This window comes from Tetrao urogallus (assembly GCF_951394365.1).
Source record: "Tetrao urogallus genome assembly, chromosome: 5".
Taxonomy (NCBI): domain Eukaryota; kingdom Metazoa; phylum Chordata; class Aves; order Galliformes; family Phasianidae; genus Tetrao; species Tetrao urogallus.
Genome location: NC_136818.1, coordinates 40,848,137 through 40,874,703, shown reverse-complemented (window position 1 = coordinate 40,874,703; position 26,567 = coordinate 40,848,137). Strand labels below are relative to the sequence as shown.

Sequence of the window (26,567 nt, the reverse complement as noted above, 5' to 3'; positions counted from 1 at the left end):
TCAAACTCGGTGTATTTTTTTCACGGGGAATCTTGTTTTTTGTATTTTCTGTGGAAATAAAAGCACCATATAAGCTCTGAGAAACACGGGGGCCACTGTGTGAGAAACAGAGTGGTGCACTGAGGTGATGCAGAAATGCTGTACGGGGCTTACATGGTTTTTAATGTTTTAATATCTTTAGGCTGAAGGGAACCTAGGTGCCTGATGTCCTGTAGCAGGGCAGCTGGAGGGGAAGCTCAGCTTTCCTCAGTAGAAATAATGAAGGGCCCACAGAAGGGCAACACAGCTGTGAGCTGGAGCCAGGATTTCTTATGGGGAGTGGCTGAGGGAATTGGAATTGGGATGGGTCAGTCTGGGGAGCAGGGGAGACCTCATCGCTTTCTACAGCTCCTGAAAGGAAGTGGTGGAGAGGTGGGGTTGGCCTCTGCTCCCAGGTAATGGTGAGAAGTGACAGCCAGGGGGAGTTGTGCCAGGTGAAGGTCAGATTGGGAGTTAGGACACGTTTCTTCTCAGAGTGGTGGTGCATAGGCACAGGCTGCCTGGGGAGGTGGGGGGGGGGGTCACCGTCCCTGGAGGTGTTGCAGAGCTGTAAAGATGTGGTACTGAGGGACGTGGGCAGTGGTCTGCTCATTGAACAAGATGACTTTAGGAGTCGTTTCCAACTGTAATGATTCTATGCAAAAGGATAACGTGAGATATGCTGGTGTGGTTGGGTCACAGCCCTTGCAGAGCTGCTGAATGCTGACAGGGTTTGAGGAGCTCAGAGATACCTCTCAGGGCTCACCTGCCCTCACACAGCTGCGTGTATGTTTGCAGCTCACTGTCCTTGGAAGAGCAGCGTGATGGATGTCCTACGGCCCACCCTGGTCAGGATCGGTGGGCGAGTGTACAGGAAGAACGTCATTCACGAGCAGGTCCAACAGCAGGAGGAGGAGGACTTCTACACAGGTGTTGTGCCGCACGGGATCACTGCAGTGGCATGGGACAGAGCTGACACTTGGTGTTGCCTCTTGTGTCTGTGTGCATGAGGGCCTGTCTGTGTGGTGGAATGAGCTGTGAAAAGCAGGAAGAAAAACACTTTGTGTTGGGTGATCACTGTGACCAAAGAGTGGATGTAGCCATAATTACTCAGTATGAGTTTGTGTGTCTGTGTTGCTGGCTGTTGATCACTTTTGCTGGCTCTGAATGATCGCTAGTAAAGAAAAAACAGCCACGCCTTGGCTCTGTAGATCTGTTTTTCACGGGTTCTGCTTCGCTTTATGTTGTCTTTCTGCCTACGTGTTTGTTGTAGTTCTGTGCGAGTTGTAGACAGAAAAAAAGTCCCTTTGTTATCTTTCAGAGAGAATTGTGACCGTGGTGTTTCTCCTTTCCACCCTGCCCTTCAGTGCATCAAACAAAGCAGTTATAAGCTGCCTGCTACCCGGATCCATCCCTGTATGTGAGAGGAAGCATAGAGAACCCCCTCAGCCTCTTTCTGGAAAGTGTATTTGATTTTAACAGGCACAAATCTCTGGACCTTTGAACTAAACCTTCTATTTTTATTCTTCTGCGACTTGTAAATTTCTGCTCCAGTGTCTCCGTGTGTTGTTGGAGAGCGGTGCAAAACTTGGAGGAGGGCATTCCCACCAAGCTGTTGCACAAATTGCAGCCAGGATGAAGCCTGGGCTCTGAGAGTACGGGCTCTGTACCTCCCAAGCAGGGCAGTTTTTGAAGCAGTCATTATGGTTTTTTTGAAGCTGGTACAAGGTGAAATAAAAAGCAGTTAGTTGCAGCAGAAGGGAGTATGTCTGTTGCTATCTTCAACCTCAGGGGAAGGCTGTGAGTCTGTTGTCCTACATAGCGCTGCTTTTCCTGGTAGGGCCCAGTGACTGTGCGGATGAACCATGCGATGCCTTTGTGGTGGAAGAGACTGAGAAAGGCTTCCAGTGCAAAGTGGAGGTTCCCAGCCCCTTATACAAGTGAGCCTATGGGGTTCTGGTTTCTGTGAATTGCCTTTGACTGGGGAAGCTTTTCTGTGCAGGATATATTTTGGCGGGGTTCAGGGTAAGCGCCAGATCTCTGTTTTGTGTCTGTCCTGCTTCTGGGAGAGGAAAATTGGCAATGCTTTTCTACTGCCACGCTTGACTCCTAGCCTTTGCTGTGGCAGAGACAGCAGGTGGTGCTTTCTGGCTGGTAGGAGAGTGTTTGAGCATCTCTTCCCTTGAACATGAAAGTGTCAGCGAGAGTGGAAAAAAAGGAGAAAGAACTGGGGTGAGCAGCCTGCCAGGGGGATTTGTGAAAGCTTTGAGAGAAAGCACACGCACCTGGAACCGGCTGTTGACTCAGATCTGATGTTCACTGGGAGGCCTGCCACATTCAAAGCTTTATCCAGTTAGTTTTGACAGTTTTATGGGTTAAATAATTTTACTGAACTGTAGAGAGGGAAAGGTATTCTTTTGTTTTTTGGATGCTGGCAAATGACTATCTTGAGCAACGCACCAACTGGGAAGTGTCATTAGCTCTTTGTCTGGGGTTATTGGGGGGGGGGGGGAAAGTGATGACGTGGATGGTAATGCTGTGGCAGGATGTGCCTCAGCTGAAGCAAGTTGTAAGCCACTGCCTGTCATCCTGTGGCCACAGGCTGATAGCAGCCACAGGGCCTGCATCCTGAGCTGGTTGCATGTGTCCTCTGACATGGACATGTCGTGTGTCAGGGGAGCCACTGGGGCAGCTGGGCTGTGGTCCCTGGTGAGGAGTGGTCCAGCCATGCTGTGCTGTTCTGCTTTTATACCTCCAGGTACATAATAGGGAAGAAAGGAGAAACCAAGAAGAGACTAGAAACAGAGACTCGAACCTCAATCAGCATTCCCAAGCCTGGAGTGGAAGGAGAAATTGGTAAGTGTTCTTTCGCTGGCTCTTCCATGGACATGATTTGAGCAGGGAGGAGGAATAGGGGGTATTTTCCTTTAACTCCTGCTTCTGGCCCTGGCTCTCTGTATAGCCCTGGGAAAACCACCTCCCTTTTGAGCTTTTTTTTCCTTGACTGTGAACCTCTATAAAACAGAATAAGAATCTTGAGGAGGGGGAAAAAATTCCCTTTTAAGCCTATGCATACTCTCACTGAAGTCACTTCTTAGATACAAATGACTGGCCTTTGAACTTTGGGCTTTGGACCTGAATGTGCTTTTTTTTGCTGTAGTTATTACCATATCCATTACTAAGGACTTGCAGTATACATCTAGAAAAAAGTGTTATCTACTTAGACATGAAAGAAACTTCATCACGTTCTTTAATATAAGCAGTATTTTGATGACGTTGCTGTCTTTCTCATAGTGAGAGCAGGCATCCTTGTACCGTATGTTCCTTCTCATCACTTGCAGTGACTTAACAAGACAGGAGGTGTTGCTCACTGGGTTTCTGCCTAAGTGGGAATCCAGAGGGCTCTTGCTGTGCGGCGTAGAGTTACGCTCATGACGGGGTAGGGAGGATTAGGTGACAGGGGACCCAGCTGTCGTACTATGCAGGAATGTGGTGGCACTTCTCAGTAAGTGGGGCTTGACTTTTTCCTGAGAACTGTGAAGAACTGTTTGGAAGGCTAAGAGACGTTGTAAACATGTAATAGTAGGAAACCAAGAAAATCTTGCTCTTTGCAGTTCTTTCCTTTCAGGATCAAGTGTCCTCTGTTTGGTGCATACACAAACAACGTAGGGCATCCTGATCTTTTGTAGATTTCCTTTGTCGCTTCTACTAAGAGACTGCTTTCATGAAAACATGAAATAATGCTCTAGAAATCTGAAGAGCCGCTGAAGCGAGTGACTCTTTGCAATTGTTTTTTAGACACACAGAGGCAGCTTTCTTGTGAGCAGAGGGATACTTCAGGCATCATCCTGCCTTTGCAGAGGAAAGTACAGTCGTGCCAGGCATTTTAAGTCAAGCAGGGAGTCTGGCAAGATTTCTCTGTGCGTGGCTGGGAGTTTTAATTCCTGTCACTTCGGTGAGCTCTGGGATAACAGTAGAGAGGTGCTGTTGTGCAGGTTTTTCTGACTCCTTTTTGGCAGCTCCCGAGTGAAATGTTCCTACCTTCACAAGATCCCCCAGTATCGAGCAGATCAGTAGGATGCACGATCACGGTCCATTTACGTACCGCGTATTTCGCGCGAGTGCCAGCGGTCTCCCTGTGGCACCGTGAGAAGCGGCCGGGTGTCGCTTTGTTTCCTTGCAGTGATCACAGGGCAGCAGCGCGGCGCCGTCATCTCGGCCCGGACACGCATCGATGTTCTTCTCGACAGCTTCCGTAAGAAGCAGCCCTTCACACACTTCCTGTCCTTCGCTCTCAACCAGCCCGTCATCCAGGAGAAGTTCCTGCAGTTCAAGGAGGAGGTGCTGGAGAAATGCTCACAGGTAAGAATCCACGCGAGAGCTCCAGCTGGAGGAAACCCCTTCAGCAGTCTCTCATTCGCTGAGAGAGGCTTTTGCCCTTTACCTCAGAGGCCTTATTCTTTGCTTCCTTTCCTAGCGGTGTATTTCTTACAGGCCTTTTGCTTAAGTTGGTGGCTCTGCTGTGAGTTTATTGGGAAACCTTTTGGAATGCAGAATGGCTTAGTTAATTTGCTGTAAAATATGTTGTTCTCCTTTGAGATTTTCCTAGGTGGGATGGTATTTTTAAGATTCAAACAAGGGTTGTTTCTTCTGGGTTTTTGATTTTTAATAGGAAAGGTTCTAAATAACGTAACAGACCTTTCTACGTTTTATATGATTTCACGTAACTGTGAAACCAAGGAGCGATTCACAAGTTTGCTGCTGCTTCTATTTCACTTTTCTTTTGGTTACTGACAGTGGATGAGGATGGGTGTCAGGAAATGACTCGGTAGCACACGCCATCCTGCTAATGTAATCACTTCCCTTCTTCCCCCGAGAGCCGGTGCTGACAGTCCCTCCTACTTGCCTTCAGATCTGAGAGCACCAAGAGCAGCAGGAAACAGCTAGGCATAGTGAAAATAGGGATGGGATGAAGTGAAAGTAGAGCATTCCCTGTTGTATTTTAGTTTGCTGCTGCTTTGACAGAAATGGTATCTCGGTGCACAGGGCCAGCCTGGGAAGAGGGAATGATGTTATTAAATTGCTGTGTCCTCTGAGTCTGCTCGGAGGACATCTCTAGGCAAGAGGAGTGAGTTCCCCTTTGCAGCAGCTGAAGGTTAGATTGTATGCATGCAGCAGGGTTTATGGGCTAGTATTTTTACCGTTACATCCGTTGCTCCTGCTTATGCCTTTCAAAGGGAAAAGCATAACCTTCCTAATTGCACAGCTTGAGAAGTATTGTTTCCTGTGTGTTTATGCCTTGTGTGTGAATTACCTGTTGTCTGGGGAAGATTTTTCATGGTTGCTTGTACACCAATTGTCTCATCTCTAACAGCAGAACTGGGCTGGTTTTGCAGTCTTGTTTCTACAGGCAATTCTGATTTAAGTCCCTCTTCTCCACCCAGCTTCTTATTTCTCTGACATTTTTAAGAGGTTTCTATCACTCAGATTTTCACCTAATGTCAAGTACAACTGGTACTGGCCAATAGATACAGGAGGTGGCAATGAGTGCAATGCCATGAGAACTCATTCCTCAGGCTAGGAGACTATCACTGTCTTGATTTTCAGTCCCACAATCTAGCATTAACTACTCCTATATTAACGCTTCCCTTTATTAAATAAAAGCCCTAAAGTTAGGGGAATGGAAACATCAGACTGAGGACAGAGCGAGCCAGCCCTGGAGTTGGTGTCAGTGGTCGCCTGGCTCCCCCTGTTGGTTGTTCCAGTGCTTGTGGGGGTCACTGAGTTATGGGGAGAGAGGCACCTTTTGGGGGAACTGTTAACTTCAGCATGGGCTCTGGCAGTGTCTGCTCATGCCTTTGGCCCTGGACTGAGACCACTGCATTCATCCCTGTGTTTCTCTTGTCCTTTATCCCCTTCCAAAGTGGCATATGGCTGCTACAGTCCTTTGCTTGAATCTCCCTTTATCCATCAGTCCTTTCAGATATATCTAGCCCTGCTCTGCTTGCCTTGGATCCTCCTGCTTATCTGATCTTTCACCTCTGGTTGTCTGCCAGCAGGCCTCGTATCTTCCTGCGTAGAGCAGAACCTTGCTCAGTTCTGGCTTCCTGGCTGCTCAGTATAGTGCAAATCTTTTCACTGCAACATCTCTACGATGCAGCTTCTTCTATTCATCTGCAACTAATGCCATCATCCACACTGTCATCCCGTGTCTTTATTCCTGCCCTATGTGGGCCTCACCTGAGCTCGCTCCTCCCCTTGCTGAACGTGCATTTTTCTTGCCTGCTGCCTTGGTTGCATCTCTGCAGCCCACCATCAGCCCAGCCTCTGCTGGTGGTCTGCCTTGTTCTCCACGTGCCTCCTAATCTGCCCCTGTTGTATGATTTGTCTCCTGCTCGCTCTTAGCTGTCATTTTGCATCATATCACTGCCTGCCATCCACTTGGAAACGTTTTCATAAATTTATCCTGGTGCTTTCCCCAGCATTGTCAGTCACATTCCTAAGGAGCTGTCTGAGAACATCTGCAAAACTTCCTGTGCCTGCTTGTCCTCCATGGCTGCAGAAGCTCAGGTTTGGTCACAGAAGTGCTGAGACCACTGCTTGAGACCAAGCTAACCTTGTCTTCTCTAACCTTCTGTTTCTTCTGCAGCCTCTTCATGCTGTGTCTGGACAGCATGGCATCAGCAAAGCCCTGCTCGGTGGTTAGGGAACCTGCAGGCTGGAGCCACTGGCTGGAACTGTGCTCAGAACCAGCACTTAGACGTGACTCCTCCTCATTCCAGCAGCAGCACTCAAGACATCCTCTCTGCATTTTGCTGCTGTTGAGTCATCTGGGCACTGTTGGGAATCTCCCCAGGCAGTGGCAGCCGGGGCTGCCCTGCAGCAGGGCTCTCCACGCAGTGTGGGTGCAGGGTGCCCCTGATCTGGGGGTGCAGGGTTGTATTGACTCTGTTCAGTGGCCCGTGTCTCTCAGGAGGCTTGAGAACTTTCATTTTTAGCTTGAAATATATAAGTCAGTCAGAGGCAGGTATTTGGAGGTTTGCATATGGATAGCCAAGGAATACACAGTGCTTTATTTTTTCTATCCTTCCTTCTCCTGGTATTAGCAAAAAGGCTTCTAGATACATTGCTGCCTGTTAGTTCAGGAGTGTATTGCAGCCCTGTATGTCTCTCAATCACTCTGCAGCCAGTAATGCCACTCTAATACCACTTTATCTCACAGCGGGGTCTGCTGGAAAGCACATCAGTAATGAAAAACAGTAATTCAAAACTGTGCCTCACAGAGCAATAAGAGAGCTTATAGATTTGTCCAAAGCAACGGGATTTCTCAGGATGCTTAGAGACATCTGAATAGATTTCAGGGACATGAGTGTTGAGCTTCACTTCCTGTTGCAATTTGCTGGTGCAAAGCATTGCAGCATCAGGTAGACTCTAGTCTTTGCATGAACCTCACTAATAGTGGCAAGGAAGGGGGAAACTGGGGGGTGTGCGTGTGAGGGCTTCTTCTGGCCATTGAGCATTTGTGAGGGACTTTTCTCTCTGAAGCAGTTGCCATGACAACCATTCATTTATATTTTACAGCATAGGGTATGTTGGTGGTGGTATGCTTTCTGACTCTGTTTTTTTGTCCTCGAAACTTTCTGTTAGACAAACGTTGTGTCACGATACAGAGCGCTTTGGGTGTCATTCGTATGTGGCATTAGGGCAGCCAGCCAGCGAAGCAGAGCTGTTTTGAGGCTGATTTAGTACAGAGATAAGGAGGTGGCTCACCTGGCTTGGGTCCTTAGTGGTGTGGTGCAGTGGGAGCTCAGGCTGTCTGGGTGACCTTGGGAGTCTCCTAGCACAGCCATGCTGGTGTTGGAGTGAGGAGGACTGAAGCATTTGTTGCAGGTGGGTAAAGGAAAAGGTTTAGGTTCAGCAGTGAAATTGCCATGAAAAATCATGGTTGGGTTTTTGGAGCTGTGCAAACACAGCATTTGCATTGTTAACAGGCTGCAGATGTAGCATGGAAGAGAAATATGATTGCTGTAATAATGCCAACCTGTAAATATCTAACGTTGTTAATGAGGTATTACATCTCACAGTGGAAGGGACAGAAAATGGGAGGGGTTTTTCAGCCTGCAGTTCTTCAGTCAGTTCAGGAAATGCTGTTTTTCTGGCTCGCTCCTTTGTTTGTGGGTTGGGGTGGGAGAGGGCATGTAGCTGGCACGCACTATCCTGCTATTAGGGAAAAAACAGAAAGCTGTCTGCAAATATTGGAAGCTCTTAAGACAGCAGAAAGGATGCAGCCTGGGAGGAAGAGCTAAGCAGTGTGATCCTTTGCCTTGTCACGCAGAAGGCTCTGCTTTGGTCTTTGGTTTCCCTGCTAAAGTGTCTTAGATTTATAGGAACAATGTGCTCAGACTTTGCAAAGAGGTGAAGGCTCCTAATGAAAGTCTTTCCTTCTAAAGTAGGAGAGCAAAGGTAGAGGGTCTAAGAGGGAGATCTAATTAAAAAAAAAAAAAAAAGAATTGTTAAAGGTACGTGCATGGAAATGTGTTGTTTTTTGTGCCCACGACAAGTCTGAGAGAGCGGCACAAGCTCAAATGGGCAGTCACACACAGATGATCCATACAGGGAGCGTTCTTCCTGCCTCTCAGTGCATCCTTAGTTGGTTTGAGTGGTGAATTTTTGAGAGAAGCGCTAGGGTCTGTTTTATGTGTTTGTATCTTCTAGCAAATCCCTACAAACACGCGGCTTTCACGTTCCCCTGTCAAATACAGGGGATTCTCCTGCTTGTCCTCACCACTCTGGTGCTGTGCTTTCCATTCTGCTCCTTGCTGTGCATGTGATGCAAGGAACGCTCACCTGTCACGACCCAGGGGAGGAATCTGGTGCTGGAGGAGTTTGTCACCACAAGGCACTCGGGTCCGTGTCTTGGAATCACCGAATCACCGAGATTGGAAGAGACCTCTAAGATCATCCTGTCCAACTGGCCATATGTCCCACTGGACACAGCAGTTAAGCATAGCAGAAACGGGAGTTGAATAAGTGGGTTCAAGCACTTTTGCATTTCACTGAACTGAGCCCAAGTCAGAAGTGCTGCTAAGACATCTGCAGAAATGTTGCTTGCTCCAGAGAGAGCTACTTCAGACACAGCATCCTGCTCACACATGGCGGAGGTGGGATCTTTCGGCCTGCGAAAGAGCTGTAAGTGCTGTATGTGGGAATTTCAGGAGCTGTATGAAACACCAGGGGTAAACCAGGAGATTTGTCTGGGTCTTGACCTCTTCTCTCTGCCCTGCTCTTCCCTGCTGGCTGTCCCAGCAGCGCAGTGTGCAGAGGTGCCATGCCAGCACTTTGTCAGCTGTCAGCCCCCACTCAGGCGCTGGGAAAAGGCTGCTTTTGGGGCAGGTCAGTCCCTGTCCCAGAAAACAAGGGTTGGGGTTTTGCTTTCTGTCCTGTGAACTGCTTTACTGTGCAGTCTTCATCACTTGTGTGCACTGTGTGAGTGACGTCAGATGCTTGTCTCTGGCAAGATGGACTCAAACTTTCTCCTGGTTGCTATTACCAAGCTGTTGTTTTGTGTTGGGCCAAATATCCCCTGGCTATGGGTACCATTAAAAGAGAAAGACCGATGGAGAGGAATTGTGTCTGGTCCTGCACATTAACAGCAGTGTGAGTGAAAGGGAGCAAAAAGGCTTTAGCTGCCTTCCCTCTGGGAAGGAGCGAGATGGAGGCACCCACCTTTCCTGTCCTATGCTCAGGGCATGCCTAATGTAATTCATCTGTGCTCGTTGCAGGTTGCTGCATGGTGCTGAGGCTTGCAGCATCCTTTGCCACTAGCAGGATTTGGGGTCTCAGCCAGCAATAAAGCAATTAGCAAGGCGAAGGCAGGTACGTGCTCTGTCAGCTGGGGACGCTGAGTTTTGCTCATCTAGCCCAGCCTGTAAGTGCTGCTGTCAGCAAGGATATGGGTGCTGCCACAGCATGAACAATGCCTGATGAGATGTGAGGCATTACACCAGCTGAGGGATGCAGTGTTTAAACGTCAGAGAGGTTTTATTTCAAACTCTGAAGCTCGGTTAGAGACTTCAAGGCTGTCATTCGCAGTCATTGGGCTTTTATTTTCGGACAAATAAATGCTTCAGCAGTGCTGAATTCTTCTGGAGCTTAAAGCAGAGGTTTGTCAGTGTGCTGATGGGAAGTGGCCACCAAGTGGAAATAATTGTTTTAATATGGGTGTGTTAACCATCCTCAAAGTATTTTTATGAATATTCAAGAACAGAAAAGCATGTTCCTTAAAGCTGAGCACTGCTCCACCTGGGAACAGTTCTTCCTCAGCAACAACACGTAGCTTTTCTTTTAAAGGGAATTTAAACTTAATTCATCTCAGCAAACTATAGGGCACCTGGGAAAGAGAAAAATGTAATTACCAGAGCTGGTATGGGCTGTGCTTGTGTTGTGAGGTGCAGCCAGTGTTTAGACAGGATTTAGAGGCTATTTAGAGCTTGCCACTGCAGCTGGCTCCAGCTTTATGGCACAGAGAACACACTTCGCTCAAGTTCTAATTTTGCACTGACTTGCGCCGTGTCCATGGCTGGTGGCAGTCACTGCTCTGATGGCTGTGGAGGTCTGGAGCCTGCCCTAAAGAGCCCTGATCTGCCTTTGGACCTCACTGCAAAAGCAGGTGGTGTGCAGGCGTGTGGTGCTGGGCTCTGCCTCGCTCCCAAAGTCTGTGCAATTCCCTCTTGTTTCGACTTTAAGACTCTAGCAACTTGCCTAGCGATGCAGAGATGAGAGGTTTGATGCTGGTGGCTTGCTGCTTGTTCCCTGCTATGTGGATCCCTCTGAGAGGTGTTGTGTACATGCTTGAGATGAGATGCTGTGTTTGATTGATTTGTAGGATCACGGGGTCAGCAGCAGCCTGTTCCAGAACCCTGCAAAGCTCCACCTGACGCTGGGGACGCTGGTGCTGCTGAACGAACAGGAGATCCAGAGAGCGTGTGACCTCCTGCAGCAGTGCAAAGAGGACTTTGTAGAGTAAGTGTTGCAAAGGGATGTCAGCACCAAGGGCGCGTGTAGGGGAAAAGAAGCAAGCTGTCTTTGATGAGGAATGATGAGGAGAGCAGCCTGACAGTGTATCTAAATTCCAGAAATTTAGGAGGCTGGATGTTTTGAGTAGGAGCAGCAGAAATCGCCAAGAAATCACAACCAGAGGGCACAGCAGTACTCTCAGCTCAGTCCCTGCAGACCTGCTCCAGACATTTCTTGCATCAGTCCCATTGTTTTTGTGGGAGCAATTCCTTGCTGTCCCCTGCCTGCTGCAGGGGGAGGGATGAGCTCCAGCACCTTCCCATGTTGCCTACAGTGGGCTCCAGCACTGTGCTCTGAGCACTTCCTGTCTCAGAGCAAATGCTGAGGTGTCCTTGACATGCATTTCTGGGTGCAGGGAGCGTGTAGGGAAGGCAGTGTGAGCCATGTGAGTCATCGCTCTGAACCATTCAGCACTGGTTCAGGAACTGGGCTTTCTCACCACCTGTTAACACAGAACTGCAGATATTATGGCTTGAACTGTAAATGTGGTTGAATGACACTGTAATTAGCTTATCTCTGTACGGCTTAGAAATTGGAGATGGCCTGAGGGGCTGCTGTCCGTATTTATTTATTTATTTTTGCGATGCTTTTGCACGGAGGGCATGGATTCCTTATTTGTATTTCTTTATTTTCAACTTTGGTGCGTGAAGAATTAGCCACGCTGTGCTAGCTGACACCTGTGGGAATCAGTGCATGGCCAAAATTCTTACCTCCTCTAAAAGGAAGGCTCCCTTTTTTCAGCTGCTGACCAGAAATGCAGGAGTATTTTCAGGGGAAGGAGCTGCCCACAGTAGTTGAAGAGTGCCACCCTCCTCAGGAGTGGGTTGAGCTGAGACAGAGAAAATCTTGACTCTCCACTGCCTTTGGAGGAGGAGTCAACACTTGACTGCGTTGACAGGTATTTCCCCTGCCATAGCCAAATAAATAGGCCTTCAAAATCAATTTAGGCTCCCTTCCACCTGTATGAACCTTCATTAGCATTCATTTATTTTTACTAAATGCAGGCAATACTGTCTGAAAGTCAGTGTGCCCTTTTTTTTACAACTTTTGGGTATGTGGCCTCAAGTGTTTGTAGTCTTACTTGTGCTGTTTTCCTCCCAGTAATCATACTGGGAGAGGGAATCGCACTCCCCTGTTCCACCTGGTAAGTCTTACTGGGAACCTCTTAGGCAGGCTGCACAAAAGCAAGCAAGGTTAGAGCAAAGTCACACTCCCACTTAACTTGTGGTCATTACTTCTGCCTGCCCTGCACTGCCCACAAGACCTCGGCGCTGATAGAGGTGGAGGCACTTGCTCCTGGGAGCTCTTGCTGCAGCACACGCCTCCTGTGATGTGCTCCTGGAGAGCAAGGAGGTGGTGTGTTTGGGAGCAGATAGGCTTCACGGTGTGCTGCTGGGTGTGGGAGTGCATATTACATCCTCACGCATTTTAGGTTTCGCGTTCCTGCCAGAGTAGCTGGTGACGGTTTTTAAAGCAGTTCTATGTACTCCCAGCATTTGTAAGTGGATGTTGAAATGTACTTAAAACTGCCTTCTGCATCAAGTGCTTTTGCCAGTGAAAATCGATGAACTGGAGGATTTGTGTCACAGTCGCTCTCTTTGTGGGGAAGGCAGCAGCTTCTCTGGAATGAGGAGTTACACCATTTGACTGCTGATAGCTTTTGTAAAAAGTAAATAGAGATTTCTGCTTTGAGATGGCCTGTGAGTACTGACAAGTTGACTTAGTGTATGTCTGAAACAGTGAATGTATGAATTCAAATTTAAATGTTTTTATGGTATTTTTTGAGATGATGAAACAATAGCAACTGTAGCTTTTCGAGCTTCAGAAATTAGGCAGGAGGAATGCTACATGCTGCATTTCTAAAGCAAGTGTGACGTTTTGCTTTTTCTTCCATTTTAGCCAAATTACGGGAGGCAAGCCTCTGAGCGTGGAGGTGACTGGGGTGGAGTACATGAACGACGACCCTGCCATGATGGATGTCCTTTATGCCAAAGTTCGCATGAAGGATGGCTCAGACAAGTGAGTTCCTTCTTCAGCCCCCAGAATGCAGGCAGCGCTGAGCAGCAGCAGGAGAAACCTCGGCTGTCCGAAGTCTGCGGGTGCTGCTCGCGGTCCGTGGGCTGGCAGTTGGGAAGATTAAGTCATTCTTGCTTCCTAAACCAGTTAAGGCAGTGATGTATTTGGTCTTTGAATCAGTCCGTGGTGTTGTGGTGAAGGATGTCATTTGTTTCTGTAACAGTCTGTTGGAGTGAGTAATGGTGCTGTGGCTCAGGCAGTGATGAGATAGGCAAGGAGGTGCTCCCCAGGTGACTTAAAACAAGGACAACTTGGCCTCTGCTGCCTGGTTTCCAATGGATGGACCTGGTGAATCTGGATTTTATTCTGCAGCATTTCATTATTCTTAAAAGCCAGTTACACAAAAAAGTCCTTAGAAAAATGCAGCTTGGTCACAGAGTTGTTTTTTGTGTCCCTGAGTAGCCTGAAACACACGCTGGGTGTGAAACACCTGTCTTCTGACCTCTGGTGTGAAGTGTCAAAGCCAGGTTGGTGTGTTTGTGCTGTTCAGTGCTCTGATGTGGCTTCAGCTGAAGGCTCTGCCACAGCGCTGTCCAGGATGCAGTGGTGGCTGGACAGCTTTCCTCCATCTCATTCTTGACAAGTGCATCACCAACAGCGGCGTAATCTCTAGGTGCTTTCTCAAAGACTGGGGAAATGCTAGAGCCACCATCTTTCTGAACTGCTCATGTGAGGTGGTTGGGAAGGAGGCAGAGGACCAGCCAGGAGAACTTTAGCCTTCTCTTCTTGAGTGTTGGCTTTCTCTTCTTTAGCTTGATCTTTTTCCAGTGGTGCTGCCCTTGCTGTCTGATGCCCTTGCTGGAGGACAGCAGGAGCTTGCAGGGGGTGAACAGCACAGCTGGAGGAGGAAGGTGCCAGCAGGAACCTGTTCAAGGAGGGGGGGATGTGTTCTAGCATCTTCTTTCCCCGAGGGCCCCATGCTTAATGCCCCAGGGAAAAACACACTTTGTTTGCTCTGTTGAAGTAAGAGATCGGATGTGAGATAAGAAAATGGTTGGGGGAAATGGAAGTGTAACAATTGCTGAGATTGGGTAAGAACCCAAATCTTCTTTTCCCATTCTCTAGTCTTCCACTTTAAAGTCTGTCCTACCCTGACAGAGGTGAGATAAAGCAGAGGGGGAGGGTGGAGAACCGGGGCAATCTGTATCAGCCAGGGGGGTAAATGAGGGAGCACTCAGAAATATGAGGTAAATGCTGGATGACCGAAGTGCCCTTCAGTCAGTGCTGTAGAAATCATTATGTATCAGCTCACTGAGCTGTAGACCCCTTTTCTTCTGAGTCTCCAGATCACCCCTTACGTGTGGTGCTCGCAAGTCTGCTTGTGCTTCTGTGCGTGTCTGTGACCAGACAGGTGGGAGCGTAATATGGTGCAGGAGTGTCTGCCCATGGCTGGGCACTGCTTGGATGGCTGGGGACTGATCCTGCAGCTTGCCTCAGGTGCCAGTGCTGCCTGTTCTGCTGAGGAGCCTTTTAACCGTTGTGCTGGAACAATATGTGGATGGGCTGGCAGAGCTGCTTGGGCTGGGGAGAGAAATGAGACCTTCCAATCTGCCTGCCATTGCAAACGGAGATGTTTCCTGAGAAAGGGGCTTGCTGCTGAGATAGTGCCTCCCTCTATCCTTCACGAAAGTCCCTAGCTGAGGCTTTGGCCTAACCCAAATCTTGTGCTTTGCACGTCAACTGGAGGCTGCCAAGCTTCTGTTTTGCAACGCTGCTGCTTTCGCTTGGAAATAGGCTCAGAGAGGGCTGTGTGATTGTAATGTTTTCTCCTCATCCAGGCAGGTCCTGCCCTCACGTGTGAATTGATGCATATCTCCCAGCAGAATGAATTGGCACTTGTCTCTCTTGCCTGCTTAAACCTGCTGCTTTTTGCTCAGAGACATGAGCAAAGCAGGCTGGGAGCAGTTTTTCAGCTGTAAGGCCAATGCTGGAGGATCACAGCAGCCATGTGCTGTGCCATGCTGCGCCGTGCCGTTTTGTGCTGTGCTGGCTCAGACTGCTGCAGCCCATGTAAGAGGTGTGTGCCTTCCTGCCTCCTGTGAGATGTTCTGCTGGCTGTGTGTGCTCCTGGAGTGGCTGCAGGTGGAGTTCCTTCCTGATCTTTGGATGATCTTGATCAGCTTAAGCCATAAAGCAGGAGATTTGATTTACCCGACTTAGCTTGCATAACTGCAGGCAGCATTAGGGGATGGCAAGCCCTTCTGCACATAGAATGGCTCAGAACGAGAGAGAGATCATGCTCTGATGCCTCCCGCACGGCAAATAATTTCCATTATAATTCATTCTAATTTGTTTTATTTCCTTGATTAACTTTATAATGCAATAAAGCCCCATTTTCACTCGAGCTATTCTCTTTTAATTTGTTTTAGTATTGTCCGTAATGATATTCATTTAATCTTTGTCATTGCTAATTTTAAAAATCACTGATGTAAAGCCAGAAAATAGCAGAAAACCATGACAGTCGGAAGTTGGAGAGTCTAGAAATTGCCGCGTGGCTGCCGGCAGCCCACCGGGGGTGAGGCGCAAGCAGGCGGCGTAGGAGCTGGCAGCTGGAGCGTGGCCACCCCAAGCCCTGCAGCCAGCCAAGCCTTTCTCAGCTCCAGCCTGCTGCTGTGGGCCCTGTGGCTGCTGTGGGCCCTGTGGCTGCTGTGGGCCCTGTGGCTGCTGTGGGCCCTGTGGCTGCTGTGGGTCCCGTGGGGCCCAAGTGCCTGAACGCCCCAGGGAACGCAGGTTTGGGCGTTGGCAGCAAACTCTTTGCTATGCTAAATCCGCCCTGCTTTGTGGACTGTGTGCAGCAGAAGCCGTGTGAGTGGAGGAAGGACAGAGGAAGCCTTGTAAAACAGCCAGAACTTTTTGCAGGATAACTGAATTCTGATGGCTCTGTTTGCTTCCCCTGCTCTCTTTTCCTGAGTGAATGCGGAGAACTCATTTCACACATGCTGTCCTTCCTGACAGAAGAGCGAAGCACTGACAGTGCAGCAATTTCTTGTCGGCTTACTTTGCTCCATTCTTTCTCCTTTTGCCTTCCCAGGCTGCAGATGATAGCTGATCAGCTGGTGGAGAGGTTCGTGGCCTCAGGTTTGATGCTTAGGGAATGGGATAGGGTGAAACTGCACGCTACTGTCATGAACACGCTATTCAGGAAAGACCCGAGCGGTGGTGAGTATTCTTGTTATTTACTGGTAAATGCATTGAATCACTAGAGTTGGAAAGGTCCCTGAAAGACCGTCTGGCCCAACTGCTCTGCAGTGAACAGGACCACCCACAGCTCCATCAAGAGCTCTGAGCCCTGTTCCACCCCGATCTTGGGTGTCTGTAGGGACGCAACCTCTCTGGGCAGCCTGTGCTGGTGCCTCACCACCCTTATTGTAAAACACTTTTTCTTTATATCTGGTCTAAATCTCCCCTCTTTCAGTTAGAATCCATTTCCTCATGTCCATGTAACACAATACCACTGAACAGGAGGTATTTTGGTCAGTAACTGTTGACTTTCACACTTCTTGTGTTGGGTTGCTTTTTTTTTTTTTTTTTTTTTTTTTTTTTACATTATTTTTGTGCTTATTTTAATCTTAAAAGTGCCTTGAAGATTGTATGGGGGATGTTGCTAAATAAAACCCAAGAAAAACTGAAAAAGCAGCCAGCAGAGCTGGAGGAGGCAGACGTGCTTTGAGTACTTTCTGGGTCCTTTCTAAGGTTCTTCTCACAATTTCAGACCCACTCTTGGCCAGCAGCACTCACAGGAATCTTACCCTTTGGAGGGGGGGCCCGCTGGCAGTAGCATCCAGTCTGTGTGCTGAACTGCTCTATCAGGCATGTGAGGCATTCGGAGACAATGAGGAGAGCTTTACCCAGGCAGCCATAGAAATCACTTTATGTTCGATACGGGATCTGATTAGCATTGTTGGTTGTGAGTGGGAACTCGTAGTCAATGCTGGAGATGTAGAAGAAATATTGAATGTATTCAGTGAGTGTGGCAAAGGTCCCTTAGAAAGAGCAGATTATGTACTTAGGGATTATATAAAACTTCAGACATCCTCTGGGGAGATAGATCTGAGATGGAGACATTTGGCACTCACTGAAGGTCTGGATCTCTGTTCTCCATGTCTCTGTGGGTGTCTGCTTCCTTGCCTTACACACATGTAGGTGGTATGCAGGGATGCTCCCCACAGCAGGTGCCCTCCAGAATCACCTCAACACCAGCTGTGCACAGGGTCTTTCCACCAGGTGTTGCAGGTAATCCTGGTGGAAGCACTGATCCCTGCACAGTCAGCACGGATATCTTTAAGATCAAAGTGGCAGTGTTTTTGCATGAAGAGCTGTGCAAGGATGGTTTATCAGCTGGCAGCTGACTTTGGGGAGGGGAGGATTGGGGGGTGAAGTAGAGCACACACAGTTCTCCTATCTAAAGCTCGTTTTGGTGGTGGCTTTTCTCTTTCCAGCTGAAGAGCGAAGCAACACAGTGACTGGTAAATCATCCTTCAAGGAGAGGGAGTCGTTTAATGGGCGAAACATCCTCAAGGTCAGTATGAAACAATTAGAGAAATGGAGCCAGCTGCTGATACTAGATATCCAGAAGAGGTTGAAGCACCTCTTTAAAACTGTCTTTGGCTTTGGCTTATGGGATTTCCCAGAGCAGGGGGCATCTGTTTAGGAAATAAACAATCTAGATCACTCCTAGTTGAGAGCAGTACAGTATTTAACAGAAGCGTTCTCAAAGCTGGTGAGCTCAGATCAGGAATACGTCACACGAATGCTAAGTGGGTGTTGGTGTTGTCGTTCACTTTGCTCATATCTTACCCTAGAGACTTAGGCTCCTGTTGGTTTGCAGCCCACCAGAAAGGCAGACTTTGTTGCTCTTGTTTCACTCACTCATGCTTGTTTTTATGCTGCTAAAACTGCCACTTCACATGCTCTTTTTGTTTGTTAAATCTCTGCTATTAGTTTGCATGGTTCTGCTCCAGAAAACTAGTGGTTAGTGGGGGTCAGAGTCAGCTTTAGTGTTGATGGGAGGGCAGGAAGCGAGATTCCCCAGGCTGCAGAGGTGGCAACACTGGGCTGATGTGCGGTGCTCACACGCCGTGAGTGTCCAGGGAGAAAAGACAAGCCTGGAGAAGGGAATCAGCGCTGGGTTATAAGCCAATTTAAATCCTCTTTGCGTGAGCTGATTTGTTATGATAAGAGGGAGGCAGGAGAGCGCATGAATACGTGCATTCACATCGTGAAATGATAGATGTTCTGGTCACAAATTGGCAGCGGAGAGACGTGAGCAAGGATGCAGATCGGATGCGAAATGGACAGCTCGAAAGGACTGTGGGCATCAGGGGACAGAAGAGGTGTGTTTTGTGTTTGCAGTTCTGCTGTGCAATGCGTTAGGTGCTGGCTGCATGGGATGTGAAGACAGAGAGCAGAGCTGATTGATCTCTGCGCAGAGGACAAACAAAGGGACAAAATTAGGTTAAGCTCTCGCCGGCTGTGCGAGCACGGTGTCATGACTCAGCAGTGCCACGTGTGGAGCGCTTGCTGTGAGACCTCAGGGCTGCATGGTGGAACAGGCCACTGATGGATGTGACCCCTTTTTCAGCTCCCCAGCACCTGAGCTGGCTCTGGAGAAGGCAGGTAGCAGCCCCAAGTGCCTGGAGGGACTCCGTTTCCAGGGAGCGTCTGCTTTTCGCTTTGCCCATCAGTCCTTTTTGCATTTGCTGATCATGTCCTTAGACTTCAGAGAGACGTAAAATTCTTCGTTAATGTTCCTCATCCAAAAACATGCGCAGTTTGAAAGGCATTACGCTGCTCACTTGATTTTTGCAACACTCTTGGGTTGCACTGTGGGGCGGTGGGTCTTGTGGTGCACGACGCTTAGAAATGCCCCGGCCCTGCCTCAAATGCCATTTTTATTTGGCTGCTCTCTGAAATCAGAGCTGAGGCACTTTTAAAACCCCTAATTGATTCTGTACGGATGTAGCCCAAAGAGCTGCTGGCTGTTTGGACTGTTGATGATCACTTCAAAGCGTGCCTTCCTGCAAGAAATGTCATCCTTCTCCCCCACCTCCACTACATTTCCTAACCTACTCGCTTCGTATTTCCCTTTGGTCTCCCACGTGCCTGCAGCAGAGCACCCGTTGGCATTAATTAATTACATGAGTCATAAATAGCTGCAGGCTTCTTACCCGAGGAGCCCAGCCCCAGCCGGCCGCCAGTGTGCTCAGCATGACCTTGCAGAACTGCACCACGTCCTCTTTTATATACATTATTTATCTGCTGCTCAGCGAGGTTGCCCTCTCGCGAAGCGGCTGTTAGCTCCTGCAGCAGGATCTAAACGAAGGGCATCGGTGAGCGCGGTGTCAAGTCGTCATGCTGGGCCGCCTCCTTGCCCGGCTGTGGCTGTGGCACTGTCAGGCACGGGCTTGGCTTAGCAGAGGGCGGGGCCTGCAGGTAATGGTGCACAACGAGGTGAGGATGGCCCAGTTCTGCCACTCCCCGGGGCTGCAGCTGATGCCTGCGTGCAGATGGCAGCAGTGTTTGCCGATAGGCTGCCTGCGCTACCCCGGGCTCCAGCTGGTATTTTGCTTTTGGCAGAACTCATCAGAATTTTATTGAATAATCCTTTGTTCTCCCCATTCCACAGAGTTAAACACACACTCCTGTTTGTGCTAATAAATCGTTGTGCAGGCCGGTGCCTTCCCACACTGCTCAGAAAATAGATCCTGTAGGATGAGTTACATTGAGGAGTTTAAATTCCCTCTGTCTTGAAGAATATTTGTGCAAAAGGTTCCTTGATTTGCTTGGTGCAGAAAGCCCAGGGGAAGCGTGTGAGTGATTTGTGCCTCCCATGAAGGTGCGAGACGCTTTGGCTTTGTTCTTGTCTAGCTGAGTCCCAAGGAACAGGGCTGCTTTATGAAGCATTTCATACAGAGCAGTACGTATTGCTTCCAGGGAGGTGGTGTGCCAGCTCCTCACACGTCCAAGTCACAGAACCGCAATCCTGCTCCAGCATCTCCCATGTGAGTAAGGTCAGGCTGGGCACAGCGGGGAGATGCCAGCTTGGCAGCCCCTTTGTGCTGCCTCCTCCTCCTCCCCCCCTGCCCTGCAGGGTGGCTGTGTGCCCGGCGTCGCAGCTGGTGCAGTGCTGGCACTGAGGCAGCCGGGGCAGCTGCGTGCATCTCCGGAGCCAGGGCTTGGCTGCCTTCAGGCTTTTATTTATTATTTACTTGGTCATTTATTTATTTTCCCCTGTGAAAATGCTAAGGCTGTGGTGAATAAATAGAAATGCAAAGGAACGTGAAGATACAGCCACAATGTTCCAGGATCCTTCAAAAAGGCTTGCGGTAGGAAGAGAGCCATCTGAACTCACACAGTGTTAGAACTGAAGGATTGTATCTTGAGGTTTGGGATATAAAAGGGTGGCCTGTGCTGTGTGTGGACAAAAGGTAAGCACGTTTTGAGCAAGGAAAGGAGTGAACCCTGCCTTAATGGCTTACGAGATTACAGACTGAGAGAGCAGCTCTGCAGGTGCTGTGGAGCAAAGCTTCGGCAGGCACTGAGCTGATGTGCCAGGCCTGGAGCTGGGTCCATCAGTATAGAGGCACGTGCTGCTGGGACAGACAAGGCGTGACCCAACCTGGCTCCAGAATTTAAGGGCATTAAATTACGGGGCCGTGTCCTCTGTCACTTGGTGTTTTCATTCAGTGACAGACCAGTGCTGGTGGGTTGCACGCAGACATGGTGGTGTTCTCTGTTGCTACTTCTGTCTTGCTGGACAGGAGCAGTGCAGCAGCTGTGGTATTGCAGCAGTTCAGTTTAAGATGTTTGATGCAGCACCACGTGAAAGCAAAATCTTGGCCTTGAAGTCCTCCCTGTACCCTGAAAATACCCTAAGCCCAGCAAGCTGTTAAGCAGAGAACATCTGCCTCTGCACAGTCACTGCTGCCAGTTCTCCTGTGGACTGACGAGTGCTGCATATGTTCTGCAGCCTCTGGCACCTAGACTGCATCTCTGCAGCTTTCCTTGGGGAGTTAGAGGGATGGACTCTTTCCCATTGTAGTTTTTAAATCGGAAGACCCACATTAGGCGTGATCAAGTCTTCCTAGTGTGCAGAAAAAATGATCTGGTGGTCCTCCGTGGTGAGATGAGAGTATGTGCCCAGCACAGCTCTGAGAACTGGAGCAAGTGTGTGCTCTGCAGAGGGGAGATCTCTGCCTTCAGTTTTGATCGTGCTGCTATCGAGGGAGAGACGGGCAACCAATGTATGCATGATTCTGGGAGGAAAAGGAGATGTAGTTGGGTCACTGTGAAAACATCTTCCTACATGTGGGCTGTGTTTAGTGCCGGAAAAGAAAGAGCACATTGATGAGTGAAAGTGGGGAGCTCATCACAGAGGCACCCTGGCCCTTCTGCTGGCTAATCTCCCGGTCTGCCTGATTTAATGGGCTTGCTCTGTGTCCAGGCTCCTCCTCTCAGTGATTGTGAACAGATCTGGGAGGTCACATTGACAGGTCCTTGTCCCGGTGTTCCCAGGTGTTTTGCAAGCCTCTTGGCATCACTGCAGCAAAGCCAAAGCCCAGGTCCCTCAGCACCTGCAGCAGCTGTTTTTAATGGGGAGTGCTGGGTGCCACGGGGGTGAGGCTGCTTTGGAGAGATGCAGGGGTTGATCATTCATTCCTTTAAACCAGTTGTACCGTGAATCCCTCACATTGGAAGTTAGCAGAGCCTTTAATTTGCTGGGGTGTTTTATTCTTGTCAGAAAGATGTGCGAGGATGCAGTAACCTCCAAATGTCCCACTTGTGTTTGTTTCTTAGTTTGCAGAATGCCTTTCACCATAGCAACTAGGGCTTGCTTTCCTCAAATGCATGAATTTTCATGGATTTGCAGCAAGGAGGGGAAACGACCCAAAACCCTGTGCTAAAGCAAAAGCTTTGCAGTGTGACAGAAGCATCTCTGGGTTCTGCTCATGCAGGACGAACCAGACAGTCTCTGCTGAACAAAGACTGGATGTGGCCCCAGATAGCTCTACTGGGAAGAAGGCAAGCCTGCGTGTACCCTCCTTCCCTGTTTCCCGTGCAGACAGAACCCAGCAATGAGCTCCTCCTGCCTCAGGGATGTAGAGGACAGTGAGGCCATGACCTCCCTTGGCCCTTTCTGAGCTTGTTGCTTTATGATCACCATGTAAGATAGATGCAAAACACCCATAAAATGGCATTTGCTTATGTACCAAAAGCTCTGTGGCATTTAGGTGGCATTTACTCTGGCTCAGCAAAATAAAAATATAAGTAAGAAATCGCCTGTCATGCATGCCAAGAACGCCCTGCATTCTGTGCATCGCTCGCTCTGACATGAGTGGTACTTTTCCAGGTAGAATTGGTTTATGTGTGACTGCTGTCCAAGGGGCAGAATGGGTGATTTAAGCAGGAGGGCTTCTCCTTTGTCACCACTGACTCGTGTCTTGCACAGGGCTCGTGCTAACCCTGGGTGCCGATCACTTGTCTGCAATTTCAGGTCTTGTATTGCTTTGCTGCAGAGCAAGAGAATATAAATGACTGGACGAGACAGGCTGAATGCTAATGGTAAGGGAGTTAGCGCTCTGCTTCTAGCACAGGCCTGCTGCGCTCCCCCAAGACAGGCTGCCAGGTCTTCTGTGAGTGACTTGCCTCCCTCCGGAAGTCTGGATGCTTTCTTTTTTGTAAGGGAAGAGAGGCTTTGGATGCCCAAACAGTGTAAAGAGCCACAGGAAGGGAGCCCTGACCAGTGTCAGCAGGAGGTGGGCGCTTCGTGGTGAGACACTGCTGTGGATGGGTGCTGCCTACCTGCTTCTGGTGTTTGTCTTGTGTTGCTGCTGGTGAGCCTCCAAGTGCAATTAAACCCCTGGCAGATAGTCATTGGCATAGTGGTGTCCGCAGTGAATAACACAGGAATCAGATGTTTCTTTCTTGGCACCAAAGTGTCTCAGAAAACATATTTTGAAAGTGAAAATAGAAGAGGAAAAAAATCCATTAATTGAACAAGCTTCCCAGATCTTGACAGCTTGCCCAGTTAGGTTTCATCCTCTGTGAGCCCACAGAGGATTTGGTTCAGGTTTGTCTGGGGGACTCGGAGCGCCTCTGCTGGAAGGGTTTGCTGCATTTCTTGGGGTGAAGAGGGAGGAGCTCCAGGGCAGCTTCTGGAGATGGAGGCTGTTAGGTTGGCCGGCAGAGCTCTTAGCAGAAGTGCACGAAACCAGACATGCTGACCCCGCAGGTCCCTGATCTACCAGCAGTTTCCCAGCACTGGGTTGTGTCTGTGAGCAGGAAGCAGCTGTGACAGAGGAGGGGCTCCGGCAGGCAGAGGGTTTGCTGGAGTCAGATGACTTCACCTGGTCTTTCGCATTTCTAACCCAGCCAAGGAGAGCAGGGCACCTGACTCTTCCTGCCAGCGGGCCTCAGGCAGACAACAGTGCACACATTGCTCGCCTGCAGGGCTGATTCACTGTGGGCAGTTTTGTACTGCTGAGCCATTGTGCCCCTGCCCTGGGGCACTGCTTCCCAGCCTGGAGCTCCAGCAAAGCCAACTTCTCCCCACAGAGCAGGTGTGTGTGTGCACCTCTGCATCTTCTGCGCTAATGCTGCTCTTTGCCGGGAGTTTTTAATTGTAAGGCATTGGCATTGTGGTGAATTTTCACTCCCTCTGCGTTTCTGAGCTCTCAGCAGGGCAGCACGGGCTCGTTATCAATTCCGGATGGGTCATTTTTGGCTGACTGCTGGAGACAACGTAAAGCTTTACAGCGATCAATAACCCTGACGGCAGCGCAGAACCCAGGCCAGGCAGCGCGAGCACAAGCCAGGGATTACGTGGAGGAAGTTTTAAGTACCTTGGCCTTCCTCCCATCACCTGGGTTCCTTCTGTCCTCCCGCTGCCGTTGATGCTTCTCACTCTTGTTGAGCCCATGACAGGTGATGTGAAGGCACGAGCTCGCATTGGCAGCTCTGCTCTCTGGCCGCGGAGCCGAAGCGTGCCGCAGCCGTCCCAGCGCGGGGCAGTGCCATGATTTATTGCTGCTGTTTCTGAGTTTGCACACAAAGGTGCCGCTGCGCTCCAGGAGAGCTGCTTGACAAATGCCCAAATGCATACTTCTTCCAGGAATCCTTTGCATTTATTTCCCCAGTATTTTGGTTGTATCTGCTTCACAAGCTGAGGCAAAGGGGGAAAACGTGCAGAAATAGCCCTCCTGTTAATGTGCCGCTCTGACTCTGCTGGATTGCTGTGGTTGGGGACTGATGTTTGGAGGAGCGTGTTTGCCCGTCGTTCATTGTTGTTTGATGTGCAAGTATTTTCCTGCTGTGCATGCTCAGCACATCTCCAGTGCCTTCGCGCTGAGGTGCAGGACTCGAGGTTAAATGTTAGCAGTGTGCTCTCCTTGTTGAGGTCTAATTCGATTTGGGAAGGCAGAGGGTACTTAGTTGAGTGATGCTGTTCCCTCAAGAGGCGTTAGGAGGTGGCACGGCGTGTGCGGGGTCAGCTCTGCAAATTGAGCTTTTCCTCCATCGGGCTTGTTTTCATTTACAGTATTAAGAAATCCCCCATCCCACCCCCTTATTTATTCCTCAGGCAGTGAGGATGTAAATCCGTTGGCGTGTTTGGATTTAGGGCATTGCCTTGTTGCTGCTGAGCCTGGCTTCCTGCTCCAGCCAGATGCCACGGTTTGTGGCAGCCCTGCGAGTGACCTGCATCTGCTCCCTACGGATCCACACCTCCTCCCCTCTGTGGCCCTCTGGGAAGGAGAACTGCACCAACCTCCAGGGCTCTCCTTTTCCAGAAGAAAAGGAAAAACACAAAGTGCTCTTCCATTTCATTGGCCTCCCCACAAGCAGAGCATTTCTGTGGTGGGAGATATAAATATCTTTCTCAGCTCTCGCTTGGCTTCTCCCCAAGATAATAGATGTGGAGGCTGAGCCCTCTGAAGCCTCTCCCAAGCCCCCAGGATGACTGTGGGATGTTTGCTTGTCGCAGAGATGCAGAGCCCTTGGAGGAAGTGCTCCAGGGCCTCTTTCTCAATTGCCCGTGGTGGATCTGGGCTGTGTGGTGCTGTGACTCTGATACTCGCGCATGGGATCCAGTTGCCTACAAGCGCAGAGGAGCATCAGTAGGAGCTGGCTTGAAAGGAGAGCAGGAAAAAAATAGGGCTGTGGCTGTCCTTTAAATCTTGTAGTGCATTTGCTCTCAGAAAGTACAGCTGCATTACCAAAAATCAATAGTCCTAGCAGTGTTCTCCATGGGAAACACACGCACTCAGACTCGCAGGAGGTAGTAGTGCTTAAAAAAGGCCGTGGGAATACCAAGTGCTTCAGTACAAAGGCTTTGCTTCACTTCTAGCAGCGTGCAGATGGAGCAGCCTTGCCCCAGCTGCTGCCTTCTGGGGCTCTCCCATGGCCTCCCCCATCCAGTGGGGGCTGCCTTGCTGGCTGCTCGAGGGGCACCTTCCCATTCCGCTCTGCCCAAACAAGAAGAAAAGGAGACCGTCCACTTCCCCAACATCTTATGAGGCATTTAAGACCTACCCAGCCTTTTGGAAACGTAATTAATCTTTAATTGTATTCATCTTTAATTGCATCAAATGGAGTTTGTGTGTTGGCAGTCATTCTTCCCCTCCTCTGCTCCTCTAGGAGAAGCCCCCTGGGACAACCTTGTTCCAGCAGGGCTCTGGGGAAGTGACGGGCAATGGAGAGCTGTGGGGTGCTTCTTCCAGGCCAGCTGTTGGTTTTGACCATGAGGTGCAGGGAGGCAATGATGGAGGAAATGGCTCTGTGGAGCAGTGCTTTTAATTCGTGAGTGCGTTTTCTGCGTCCTCCTGGAATGGAGCAGGAGCAGCACATTGCTCTCAGAGGCACTGCGTTCCCAGCAGTGTCACCGAGCTTCCCTGTGAGAACCTGATGTCATCTTTTGGCTGGCTTCATGGATGGGATGAATGGGCTGAGGTGTGCCTCTGGCCCCACCACGGCTCACATGCATGAGCCTGCTGCCAGTCCCTTGCCAAATGAAGGAAGGATTGTTGAGCAGAGTGGGGTCAGTGCTGGGATGGTGCCTGCTGACCCGGGTTCGGACCAAGCCTTATTAACCATAAGCCCTGCGGCCTGGGCCAGAAGCAAACACCCTCTCCTGAGAGTGCATGCCATAGCTGTTCTGGGATGGGGAAGCAGGCTTGGCAAGCGGCATGCGGCCCTGCAACAGGAGCAGCTGCAGGCCGAGCTGCTGTTGTCGTTCCTGAATGGCTTTTTCTCCTCTCATGCAGCTCTTTGAGAACTTCTCCTTCGGCGAGGCGCAGCTGGACGCGGTGCTGCTCTCCCAGCGCTACTCCTCGGATGCCTCTGGGTACTATGGCACAGCAGGGCGGCTGCTACTGCACTGACTAGGGGACGGTTGCTGCACA

The 26,567-nt window shown here is 49.7% G+C and overlaps 1 protein-coding gene across 1 annotated transcript; it reads left to right on the top strand.

Moving 5' to 3' along the window:
* Positions 1 to 846: 846 nt before the first annotated feature.
* On the top strand, positions 847 to 26,546 carry ASCC1 (activating signal cointegrator 1 complex subunit 1; the record flags this gene model as incomplete). The annotated part of the gene is made up of 9 exons (XM_079536459.1): positions 847 to 948; positions 1,859 to 1,983; positions 2,777 to 2,874; positions 4,202 to 4,380; positions 10,904 to 11,040; positions 12,994 to 13,113; positions 16,202 to 16,329; positions 17,610 to 17,689; positions 26,430 to 26,546. The coding sequence occupies 9 exons, from the start codon at positions 847 to 849 to the stop codon at positions 26,544 to 26,546; spliced, it is 1,086 nt and encodes a 361-aa protein (XP_079392585.1).
* Between the last annotated feature and the right edge of the window lie 21 nt (positions 26,547 to 26,567).